The sequence below is a fragment of the Lycium ferocissimum genome, chromosome 3, assembly GCF_029784015.1.
Source record: "Lycium ferocissimum isolate CSIRO_LF1 chromosome 3, AGI_CSIRO_Lferr_CH_V1, whole genome shotgun sequence".
Taxonomy (NCBI): Eukaryota; Viridiplantae; Streptophyta; class Magnoliopsida; order Solanales; family Solanaceae; genus Lycium; species Lycium ferocissimum.
The window spans coordinates 27526154-27539196 of record NC_081344.1 but is presented as its reverse complement, the minus strand read 5'-3'; the positions used below and the strand labels follow the sequence as shown (position 1 = coordinate 27539196).

Genomic DNA, 13043 nt, shown 5'->3' with positions numbered 1-13043 from the left:
TTCAAGCTTGAGTTGGAACGCCTCGTGAATGAAGGCCATGTTTGGATTGTCGCGGGAAGACAAGGATAGAAGATGAAGATAAAGAAGACAATGAAGACCTGCTTAGTATGGTTGGGTAGAAAAACATAAGTATCCCTTTATTGCTTTAAAAAAGATAGAGTATCCCTTTCCCTTTTTATGTAAACGGAACCACGCCGACCTGATGCGCCGTTAGGAATACGTGGGAAGCCTACATAAGGCCTGGTCAAGGTAGAAAAACTAAGTTTCGGGTAGCATAGGAAAAAACCTTTTATGTGTATGCCTGAACTACGGATGGACCTGATTTCCCTTTGGTGGGATACGTAGGCAGTCTATTTAAAGACTCGGTCCTTTTATAATAAAAAGCTAAATCCCCTTAGTGTAGGATGGGTAGAAGCAAATCAACCATACAAACCACTTACTGAAGAAGTTAATATTCCCAAAAATACAAAAATACCAAAATACCCTTGGAATGGGAATCAATCAAGAGTTGAAATAAAATGTATGACTATATGTGCTATAAACTGCAAACAACATGATATTTTGTGTTTCGTGCTTAAAATCTAACGCTAACTTGGGAGCTTTTGAGTTGTTTTCTCTTATAGACAAAGGTTGATTCGCTGGCACCAATCACTCGATGAAAAGTTGCTGCGGCGTCCTTAAACCCTCAAGAAGAAAACATGCTTGAAACTCCACCACCGAACAAACTAGCATAGTTGAGGGTACTCCAATAGTTGACATAGGGCCGGAATGCCTTTGGAAGAGGTTTGTTAGCCCGCCGATGAGACAATTGGGCAAGCTAGAGAAGAAGCGGACCGCCTAAGGGCTGAAAAGGAAAATGCTACTAATGCTGAGGCTAGGAGACCTCCGCCCACTTTCCCAAATCTGGATCTACCAATTCCTGACCATTTCCCTCAAACCCAGACTGGGGCTACTTTTCAAACTCCACTACGCCGAAATACCACCCATGTGGGGAATTCCTCCCACCAAACCCCGAATTTTCAAACACCTGCTCACACCACGAACATAAATGCTTATCAAGCCCCTCAGGTGACAGGAGTTCCTGTGATTCACCCCGTGCAACCAAATGTCACTTTTCAAGACCATGTCACCCATATTGACTCTTTGCCAGAACTGGAGAACATGGAAATGTTCTTTGAAGCAAGAATAGACAAGATCGAAAAGGAAATGGGGAAGAAAATTGCTGAACTGGAACATGGCTCTAAAAAGAAAGAGGGGTTAAGATACTCTGATTTGTGTATACATCTAGACCTGGGCCTACCAGAAGGCTTCAAAATTCCCAAATTTGATCACTTTAATGGGTCGGGCAATCCCAGAGCCTACTTGAGGGCTTATTGCTACCAGTTGGTTGGAAATGGCGGAAACGAAGCTTTGCTCATGAGGTTGTTTAGGCGAAGTCTGTCAGGAACAGCTATGGAATGGTTTATCTCTTAAGACATTAGCCGGTGGAAAACATGGGAAGAAATGGCAAGTTCATTCATGGAAAGATTCTGCTTTAATGTGGAAAATGTGCCTGATCGCTTCTCATTGGAGAAAATTCGTCAGAAATCGACTGAAACCTACCGAGAATATGCCAGTCGCTGGAGAGAATTAGCGGCGCGTGTGCAACCACCTATGACTGAAGTTGAGCTGGTAGTCGCATTCATACCGTACCAAGAAGCTGATTGCTTTGACAAAATAATAACTATGAAAGAGGTTCCTTTGCAGATTTAGTTGTCGTTGGGGAAGATATCGAAGATGGCCTCAAGACCGGCAGGATTGTTAGTGTATTAAATAGAGCAGGTACGTTTGGCGCCGTAGGTGGCAAAAATAAAAGAGAAGATATAGCATATATTTCTAGAACTACTAGCTCGAAAAGCCGAGGAAAAGAGATAACCCACAAAAATCCGGATAACTACCAATCACCTCCACCAGCCAACTATATAATCACTTCGCCCCAATATAGCCCGATGTCTGTGTGCTACGCACAACCCGGATACCAAGCTCTACAACCAAACTATCAAATACTAGCACTAAGCAACCGAGCTCGACAACCAAATTATCGAATTCCAGCACCCAATAACCAAGCTCCACAAAACCAGACTTTCCAAAACCAGCCTCCGCCAGCAAACTACGCGGCACCTCAAAAGAAACCTATGAGAGCATTCACTCCTTTGCTAGAATCAAGGACAAGTTTATTTGCCAAGCTAAGAGACACCGGGCGAATGAGCATTGTTCCACCAAAACCTGCTAATCCCAGGATCGATGGTACAGGCTGGATTCACTTGCCCCTAATATTCTAACCAAGTTGGCCATGCCATCGAATATTGTATAGACCTAAGGAACAAACTACAAGATATGATTGACAATTAAGAGCTTATCCTAGAACCAACACCTCCAAATGTGGACACAAATCCGCTCTCAAAGCATGGAGGGAATCAAATTCACATGATAGAAAGAGGTGATGAATGGGAAGAGAGCCCTACGATAATTCATCCAGATATTGAAGGGTTAGAAAGCACCGTCGCCTCGTTGTCTTTACAAGAGCGAAAAGAAGTGTTAAGCCCTCCGACAAAGAAATCTGAGGCATCTACTGTGGCCAAAAGAGAGCCTTTCGTGCTCAAATATCCCTCAACAGTCGCTCGAATTCATAACGAGCCATTCATACTCAAAACATCAGGACCAGTTGAGAATGCACCCTTTGTGATCAAAACGCCGCACCAGATGATGATCAATAAAGAAAAAGAGATAGCTGCTATGGTTCAGGGTATGACCAGGTCAGGAAGGTGTTATGCCCCAGAAGAACCTGTGCTCAAAGCACCACGTCACGAAAACCCTCAGAAAAGACCAATCACCGAGGGCGAAGCTGAAAACTTCTGGAGGCAAATGCCAGTCAATAATTATTCGATTATTGAGCACCTGCATAAGACTCCTGCCAGGATATCGGTAATGTCCCTGCTACTCAGTTCATCTCAACATCGCTTAGCTTTAATGAAAGCCTTGGATGAAGTCCAAGTACCCGCCGGCACTACAAGTGAAACATTGGCCGAAATTGTGGGGTATGTTGTGCGAGCACATAGGCTATCATTTTCTGATGATGAATTACCAAAGGAAGGGAAGTCCCACAATAAAGCCCTGCACATAACAGTCAAGTGCCGTGACAAGATTATTCCCCAAGTGCTGATTGACGGAGGAGCTGGGTTGAATGTATGCCCTGTGACGACTCTGAAACAACTCGGGTATGATATTGGCAAGATCCGTCAGAGTCAAACCAACGTAAAAGCTTATGATGGCGCGACCAGTGACCCAATTGGAGAAATAGATCTACACATACAAATGGGCCCCGTGGAGTTTGTAGTGGAGTTCGTCATCATGGACATCAAAACAAGCTATAACCTGTTGTTGGGCCAACCATGGTTGCACGCCGCCGGGGTTGTAGCATCTTCGTTACACCAGTATCTCAAATTCATATGGGATGATCAAGAAGTCGTGATTCATGGCAAAGGAAGTGTCCATAACTATCCGGATAACTCTGTACCAGTAATAGAGAAGTCGCTAGTTGGTGCTAATTTTCACACTGTTAAATTAGCCATGATAGGTCGTAGGGGAGATGATGAAGATATCCCGATGCTGCTAGCCTACAAAATCGTCGCTACAACTATGATAAGGAGTGGATTTGAGCCCGGGAAAGGTCTAGGAAAGAACTTACAGGGAATCAGAGAACCAGTGAGTATCAAACATGGGAAGTATCGATTTGGGGTTGGATACAAGCTATGTGAGGCAGAAGAAGAAGAAGCAGAATATGGGCCGAGAGGTCCCATTGAAATGAGAAAGCCATTACCTCATCTATACTAGTCCTTCACAGCATGCCCATTGGGTCACAATAGCGAGGATCCAGAAGAGGGTTTAAGGACATTGTTTTGGGAAGAAGAATGCACGCCATCATTGAAGAATGCTTTGAAGCATTAGAGATTCGCCATGCTAAACCAGGAGAGACAACAAGCGAATGGACTTCTACCCCGTTGTTCACTCTGCGGTAGAAAGAATGCTCATTTTCAGAAAAAACGGTGAAAGTCGGCTTTGAGGCCCGGCTTATCGCCTTTTCATGTTTTTTATTTACGTGTCGTTTAATAACGAAAATGGATCAATGTTCCATTCTGAGTCAGGACCACAGTTTGTATCACTCTTTTAAATTTCAATGAAAACGCCTCAAAGTTTATAATAAAGACAAAATCGTTTTACTATACCTATATATATATATATGATTATATATAAATACGCAGTTAAAATTGCTTTTACATGATTAATAACCGTGTTATTTTGTTTTACGGTAATAATAGAGAGGCCACAAATAATGTGATGACATGTTACAAAACAAGTAAAAATGACGACGAACAAAATGACGACTGAGAAGAAGGGATAACTGAATCGGAAGGGTTGATAGATGTCGAAGAAGAATATGAGAACAGACCAACGCCAAACCTAGAGGAAACAGAGGCAGTTAATCTAGGAAATGAAGAGTTGGTTCAGGAAACTAGAATAAGTGTGCACTTGACAGAAGCTGAGAAAGAAGGGTATCAGAGTCTGCTGAAGGAGTATGAAGATGTCTTCGCTTGGTCATACACCGATATGCCGGGTTTGAGTACGAACATTGTTGCTCATAGGTTGCCGATCTTTAAAGGATTTGCCCCAGTAAAACAGAAAACCAGGCAGCCTAAGCTTGATGTCAGCATCTGAATTAAAGAAGAAGTGGAAAAATAGATTCAGTCAGGGGTTGTTGAGGTGACACCGTACCTGACATAGTTGGCAAATATAGTCCTGGTGCCAAAGAAAGATGGGCAAATAAGGATCTGTGTGGATTATCATGATCTTAACCGTGCTTGCCCAAAGGATAATTTCCCACTCCCGAACATTCACATACTCATTGATAACTGCGCCAAGCATGAGGTGCAGTCTTTTGTGGATTGTTACGCGAGCTATCATCAGATACTGATGGATGAAGAAGATGCTCAAAAAATGGCATTCATCATGCCATGGGGAGTGTATCATTACCGGGTAATGCCTTTTGGACTCAAGAATGTCGGCGCTACTTACATGAGGGCGATGATTGCCATCTTTCATGATATAATGCATAGAGAGATTGAGGTATATATGGATGACGTCGTCATCAAATCCCGAGTGGGTGAGGACCACCTCGAACATTTAAGAAGATTCTTTGACAGACTCCGCAAGTACGATTTGAAGTTGAATCTTGCAAAATGCGCATTTGGAGTGCCTGCTGGAAAATTACTAGGGTTCGTAGTCAGTCGTCGTGGTATTGAGTTAGATCCCACTAAGATCAAAGCAATCCAAGAACTACCACTGCCAAGAATGAAGAAAGAGGTCATGAGTTTCTCAGGAAGGTTGAATTACATTGGACGTTTCATCGCCTAGTCCACAGTAATCATAAAACCAATCCTCAAACTCCTCAAGAAAGATGGTCCAACTAAATGGACGGAAGACTGTCAGAAAGCCTTCGACAAAATCAATAGGTACCTGTCGAATACGCCCGTTTTGGTCTCGCCAATACCAGGAAGTCCTTTGCTGCTGTACATGTCAGTATCAGAAAATGCTTTTTGGTGCATGTTGGCACAAAATGACGAAACAGGCAAGAAAGAGAGAGTCATCTATTACATCAGTAAGAAGTTCACACCATGTGAGTCTGGATATTCCTTGGTGGAAAAGACGTGCTGCGCTCTGACCTGGGTATCTCAGAAGTTGAGACATTAAATGGCTGCATACACAACCCATTTGATCTCAAGAATGGATCCCCTAAGGTATATCTTTCGCCAGTCTATGCCCATAGGGAAGTTGGCCAAGTGGAAAATGCTATTAAGTGAGTTCGACATTCGATACGTCACACAGAAAGCAGTCAAAGGGCAAGCATTAGAAGATTTACTTGCAGGAAGTCCAGTAGATGACAACCCCATACCTCTGTGGACTTACTTCCTGGATAAAGAAATAATGACAATTGAAGGCGAAGAAAGTGAGGATAAGTTAGGATGGAAAGTATACTTTGATGGAGCGGTCAACTTTAAAGGATCAGGAATTAGAGCCGTCTTGGTTTCAGACTGGGGCCAATATTATCCGGTGGCAGCCAAGTTAAGTTTCAATTGCACCAACAACATGGCTAAATATGAAGCATGTATTTTGGGTCTACGTTTAGCCCTCGACATGGATGTGAAAGAACTTCAGGTAATCGGCGACTCGGATTTGCTAATCCATCAGGTTCGAGAAGAGTGGGCCACCAAAAATGAAAAGATCATACCGTATGTTGGACTTGTGCAAAGATTGGCGGACGGTTCCAAGAAGTCAAGTTCAAACACATACCAAGAACCCATAATGAGTTTGTTGAGGCGTTGGCAACAATAGCATCCATGATTCAGCATCCCGAAGTAGATACATTGATCCTGTCAAAATTGAGATTAGAGACCAACCAACCCACTATGCTTTCGTAGGGGCAGAGGATGATGGAAAACCTCGGTACACTGACATTAAAATGTTCTTGGAGAAAGGAAAATATCCCGAAGGAATCACCTTAAATCAAAAGAGGACTATCAGGATGTTAGCGAATGGTTTCTTCCTCAACAAGAATGTCCTATGCAAAAGAACTCCAGATTTGGGATTGCTTAGATGTGTTGACTCTGTTGAAGCTACAAGATTGATTGAAGAAGTGCATGCGGGAACCTGCGGGCCTCACATGAATGGGTTCGTGCTAGCAAAGAAGATTCTAAGAACTGGGTATTACTGGATGACCATGGAGAATGACTGTAGCAAATTCGTCCAGAAATGCCACAAGTGTCAGATTCATGGAGACTTGATAAAGGTCCCTCCGATAGAACTGAATGCTATGACGTCACCTTGGCCATTCGCCGCTTGGGGCATGGATGTCATAGGACCAATTGAGCCAGTTGCGTCAAACAAACACCGTTTCATTTTGGTCGCCATAGACTACTTCACCAAGTGGGTGGAAGCAACATCTTATTCATCGGTGACAAAGAAAGTGGTCACAGACTTTGTGCGCAACAACATCATATGTCGATTTAGCATCCCAGAATCAATCATAACAGACAATGGGGCTAACCTCAATAGCCACTTGAATAAAAAAAGTCAACGTTGGTTGTTAGAGACATGATCCGAATCCTCCTCACTATCTCGTCGACAAGACCATGATCTACGTTGGCCAGTGACCTATGTCGTCTATCTAGGGAAGGTCGGGGGTGGGTGGGCTGTGACCTATGTGCATCCCCGGGACACGGGGGAATAAAAAATGCCCCCGAATTGAGTAAGCTGTCTATTTGGGCCTGCACACCCAACATCTTTGCCTCCGAGGCACTAAGTGTGCTTGTTAGTTGAGCAACTTGCTGCTTTATTTCTTGGTACTCCTTAGGACCCACTCCCCTCTCAGAAGTAGCACCTACGCCTTGAAGGAACGACGGGAATTGACGACAGGCCCGATTAGGCATCCCATAAACTGTCTCATACCTTGTCGGGGGAGAAACTTTCTCCATCCACTGTTGATCAACTATCTCTCAGGTCATTGGCGTGCCGGTTGGCTGACTGGCACGATATGCCCCAAAGTGTCGTTGAAACTTGGTCTGAAGTTGAAGGATACAATGTTAATAACTAAATTTAGTAAAAAAATAGTACTTATTATTGTTAGTTAGTGACTTACATAGGTTCGTTGAGCCCTTGGATCAATCCATTGGTCTGTACCATCAGCATTCTTCATCTTCCTCGTGTGAGTAATCATGAAGACTTTATCTTGAGGTACTACCTGACCCCTTTGGAGCGTCTGCAAATAAATCAAGATTAACAACTAAAAAAGTAAGCAATTGTAAGAGAGCAAAAAATATCAAATAGCAAATATTAAGCAATTCTAACTTTAGCTAAATATGCATTTATTACTAGAGAAAAAAATATCAAATATCAATTTTACCACTAACACGCAATTTACACAAAGATAAAAAGGAAAAGGGACTATACCAAACTGAACAGTAACATCTGTTGACACAATATGCTCATTTACCAATTAGTGTAGCCTTTAAAGACCCTTGATGCACACAGAACCCCAATAGGGAACAAATCAGCTACATAAAAAAGTCTCTTGCTAGTTCTGTAGTTCTTATATCACGTCAGAAATTGAGAGAAGTATTACAACTAATTCTTACTGACACTCCCTTATAGATCTTAATTAAGTCCTATTGAGATGGTCATTGTCCATGATTCCACTAATTTACAAATCTTCTCGCGGCTAGAATTCTGAATAGTGATAAAAGAAAGAAACATAGTGAAATAAATATTAAAATACCACCCTCATAGCAAAGTTGGGCAAACAACCAAAACTTGTTTTTATTCCAATTACAAGCACAATTATTTAACGGAAAAGGGCCAAATATACTCCTATACTTTCAGAAAAGGATCAAATATACCCCTCGTTATATTTTGGATCCAAAAATATCCCTGCCGTTATACTTTGCGTATTCAACAAAAGCATAGACACCGACTGTAAATTCATCCATCATCCCTAATTTATCATCATAACCTCTATTGTACATCCAACTACGAGATTCCATCTACACAAATAGCACAAAGTTTGAACTTGTTAAACCATACCTAGTTTATATGTTATTAGTAAAAGACGCACCAACCGTAATTACCATAATTCTCAAAAGGGCATCATAATTACCAAAAAAGATCATAAAAGCACGAAGTTTGAACTTGTTAAACCATACTTAATTTATATGTTATTAGTTAAAAAAAATTCACAAGTATAAAGGACACAGTATATCATTATTTCACAAAATGCAGCTCTATGAATCTACTTAGCATAGTGAAACAATCCATGAATACAGATAAACAAGAAAACCAATTACTCAACCATATTGTTCACTTCAGACAAAATAAAAAAAATAAAAAGAAAACAAAAGATTTCCAATAATTAAATATTAAAAAGTTCAAAACTTTTCACACTGAAAATCTGAAAAAGAGAAATATACCAATTTGATTCTTGGGTCAACAGAGTGGACAAAAGTGAAAGGAGAAGGTATGTACTGAGCAATGGGGCTAGAAGTTGCTCCACATATAGCAATCTTTAACAATAAATATAAGTAATCTACTAATTAAACTACAATTACAAAGTAATGTAACTAATAATGATAGAAATGAGATTGAAAAAAAAATGACAAAAAAACTACTTACCTTTAGTGGCGGCGGACAACAAGGGCAGTGACGGAGGACAGGCAGTGGTGGGAATGGGGCGTCGGCGGCGGGGGAGGGGTGTGATGGGGATGGCGCGTCGGCGACAAGGTACGTAGGGGTGGGAGTTTTGGTATATTTGGGGGTGGGAAGCACGATCTGATTTTGGGGGAGTATAATTAAATTTTTTTACTTAATTTTTTCGACTTCACGCGGTCAAAATATGAATTATTATTTTTTTTTTAATTAATTATTTTATTTATATAATTTAATATTTTATAAAATGATTTTTTTTCATTTATTATTTGTACAAAAATAAGTTTCGACCTCATGCATTCGAAGTTTTATTTCGCATTTAAATATCAACCCCGTGAGGTCGAAATCCAAAAAAAAAAAAATTAAATTCAGAAACTTTCGACCTCATGAGGTCAATTTTTTTTTTTTTGACCAAAAAGTGTGGTCGAAATTTCTTGGTCAGAAAATTCTATTTTTTTAGTAGTGTTCTTAGACTCGTGTAGCTATCTTTTTCATCTCATAAAGCGGTATTTGAATATCAGAATAGCTGATATAGTCATGATTCAATAGGTCAAGTCCACTTACTTTTTCTTTTGTTGATTTCAAATGAGTTCGGTTGGTACAATGGAAAATAGGAATATTCGGTGATTCAAGAAGTGACTTTTCATTATTCAGTCGTAATATCTTCTTTCGAAGGCAAAAAGATTTTCAAATCTCATAATTTATGATCAATTCAGTCAACATTTCCTTTTTCTAGAGGACAATTTTTCACATCTAAAGTATGTGTTAGATATACGAATACCTTACCCCATTCATCCGAAAGTCTCTATCTCGATTAATCGCATTTTGTGCATGCATAAAGATGTCTCCTTTTTTTATATGTCACTCGATGACTTGAGTAGGAGCTTTCCTTTTCTTTCCCGTGTGTGCCTTCCTCTCCTTCTTTGTCTTTTTTGAATAAAAAAGGGAAAAGTTTTTTTGAATAACAAAACTCCAGGGAGTCCTATGAGGACTATTTTTTTGTGTATTATTGAGGGAATTGGTGAGACTCAATAATACCCAATATTGAGGGACTCACTTTTTTGTCCACGTCACCCAATAATACCCTCAATAATACAAAAAAAATAGTCCAGACGGGTCATGGACGTAGGTGGTTTTGGCACCCACACAGAATTAGAGGTAAGTCCACGACCCAAGTAACGGAAGTGGCAAACCATCAAACCATAACCCTTTTTCTTAATCATTTAAACATTTATAAATCAATAATCAGAATTAATTCATGAATAAGTCTAAATCATTGCCATGAATAAAATAACTGTGGAAGTCCTATCTATTACAACCCCAAAGATCCGAAAGTCATCGTACAAGGACTCTAAAACATAAAGCTGTCTAATGAATGAAATAAATGTCTAAATTCATCATAAATGTCTGGAATGAAAGTAGACATCCAAATAAGGAAATATCTTCAGGCGGCATGGCATGGAGAGGAGCTCACCCTCGGATTTGATCGGGAACTGCCCTCACACTAGATATGAGGTCTGGAAGATGTCTCTGCACACAATCTGCACTCAAATAAAAAGTGCAGCAAGGTAGTATCAGTACAAACACTATGTACCGGTAGATATCATAGGTCGACTAAGATTAGTATCATGCATACTTCATAAAATCAACAAGATAGGCAGATAGGCACAACAACACATAACCAAATAATGTCATCAACAGAAATCAGCCAACACAGGAATAAGATAAATCCAGCCACAACCATCAACAGGAATAATATAAGTCCGATGAAATGCAATGCAACAATGATAGTATCTCAACCGTGTACACATATGCTAAATGGTATTGTTTCCCTAAATAGTCATGACCTGCAGGGGACCCATGGTGTCCATGTACCACTCGCTCTAGAGCTGACCTCGGATCACGAGCCAATAACTAGGCTACATCCTCAACCCCTGTCAAATGTGCCTTTATATATATATATATATATATATATATATATATATATATATATATATATATATATATGAATCTCAACGCATTTCCGCCCAACAGTCAATGTGGAACATGATCAATCAACAATTTCAATGTCAATGAATACAAGGCACCATGCCACAAGTCATAACAAGACTCTGATAAATTCACTCAACACAGCATGAATATGCAACCATCTCAATCAACAAGAAGAGTATATATTGACTCCTTCCTTTTCAAAACACAACAATTCCATCTCAAATTTCGGTATATGAAGAAATGACAACAAGCCCACATAATCAGAATTCATACCAACCAAATCATACTTTCTCCTATCAACTTTATTGCATATACAATCAACTAACCAAAGTCTAACTCAAGTAAACCGTAACCTACCTCAAAGCGAACTGGAACAATGCAATTATTCTGCAATAGCTTTCCCCTTTCGCAAAGCTTCGAAATGTTCAAAGTCTAGAAATCATAATGCTAAGTGAGTAAGGAAGCATCTACTCAACAACAACAATTTGGGAAGCAAACCCCACTACTTCTACTCTTTTTCAATGGGTGAACTATCATTAGGTATGAATTCATCCTTAAATCAATCCCAACAATCATGTTTTATCATTTCATGTGTTTTCTAGTCAATTCAACCCCTTCCAATCAGTTTTTAAGCTAAAGCTTCCATTTTTATTGGGACCCTAAGTCTCAATCAACCAATTCCACCATTAATAATCAAAATCTCATTCTAGGAAGTGATATTTTATACCCCTAGATGATAAAGCAACAATAAAATCAATAACCCATTCATTATTTAAGGGTTTCATAAGTTCGAGGGTTCTAACCTTTCAATTCACCATAAAAAACCTTTAGCGGATGTAGGAACTTAAGATGATTATGGAATGAATGAAGATAAAGGTTAAGACTTAGCTTGATGAAAAGTGGTGTCCTAGCCTTAGGAAAATCGCCTTAATATTTCTTGGGAACTGTTTTTGGTGTTATGTGGGGAATGGATTTGAAATATGGAATGTAAAACACAGTTTCTATCTCCCGTCGACCGCTGCAGCGATCTCGCTATACTGGGACTTCTCCTGCCATGGCGGACCTCATTAAATCCCCGACTCCCACGGCGACGACCATCTCCCCGCTACGGCGGACTCACTACAGCGGTAATACCACCACTGCAACGGTCTAAATCGACCAGTAAGCTCTGGTTTTTCACTAATTTTTCACCCAACACCCCAATATCAATCTGAGGCCCTACAAACACAAACCAAACATACAGATCAACGTAAAAACATGTTACGAACTCACCCGAGGCCTTAGAATTCCCAACGGAGGTCAAATTTACTAAGTCACCCCTTAATGGAAATGAAGACAAGTTTCAGAAAATGCAAAACAACAAACAAATCAGGTTTCAGTTTTTAGACTTCAAACTCTTTGAGTTCCCATTAAACTCATTTCTATTCTCGGGAAGGTACTAGCAAGGGTAAAATGGTCAAAGCCCCCATAATGACCTAGCAGGTCGTTAAATAAAGGGTCCCAAGGAGAGAGGAGATTTTTGCTCTTATCGTTAATTAGGTATCCCTCTAGATCTGAATAAAGCTACTTGGGAGAAAGAAAGAGACTTGTGGGAATTCCGAGACCAAGTCCAAGAATACTTGGAGTACTTGCGCCGAGAACGTCACAACAATCGGTGGGGGAGAGTTTGTCACAACCGATTCAAAAGACCTCAATTTTCCGACCAAGACAATCAAAGATAGACGTCACTTACACGCATTTCTCTTGGTATACCCACTTGT

The 13043-nt window shown here is 40.3% G+C and overlaps 2 protein-coding genes across 2 annotated transcripts; both read left to right on the top strand.

The window, feature by feature from the left end:
• Positions 1-1503: 1503 nt before the first annotated feature.
• LOC132048812 (uncharacterized) lies at positions 1504-4755 on the top strand. Its single transcript, XM_059439498.1, has 4 exons — positions 1504-1639; positions 1747-2286; positions 2405-3832; positions 4463-4755. The coding sequence occupies exons 1-4, from the start codon at positions 1504-1506 to the stop codon at positions 4753-4755; spliced, it is 2397 nt and encodes a 798-aa protein (XP_059295481.1).
• Positions 4756-5787: 1032 nt separating this feature from the next.
• Positions 5788-7192, top strand: LOC132048811 (uncharacterized). Its single transcript, XM_059439497.1, has 2 exons — positions 5788-6326; positions 6430-7192. The coding sequence occupies exons 1-2, from the start codon at positions 5788-5790 to the stop codon at positions 7190-7192; spliced, it is 1302 nt and encodes a 433-aa protein (XP_059295480.1).
• The last annotated feature ends 5851 nt before the right edge of the window (positions 7193-13043 follow it).

Excerpts from the sequence above, each read along its gene's own strand:
- LOC132048812 (XM_059439498.1), top strand. The coding sequence starts at position 1,504 with ATGGCAAGTTCATTCATGGAAAGATTCTGCTTTAATGTGGAAAATGTG. Across the intron at positions 1,640-1,746 it reads CTGGAGAGAATTAGCGGCGC|ATTTAGTTGTCGTTGGGGAA; the intron begins GTGTGCAACCAC and ends GTTCCTTTGCAG. Across the intron at positions 2,287-2,404 it reads TGCTAATCCCAGGATCGATG|AACCAACACCTCCAAATGTG; the intron begins GTACAGGCTGGA and ends AGCTTATCCTAG.
- LOC132048811 (XM_059439497.1), top strand. The coding sequence starts at position 5,788 with ATGGCTGCATACACAACCCATTTGATCTCAAGAATGGATCCCCTAAGG. Across the intron at positions 6,327-6,429 it reads AAAAATGAAAAGATCATACC|CATCCATGATTCAGCATCCC; the intron begins GTATGTTGGACT and ends TGGCAACAATAG.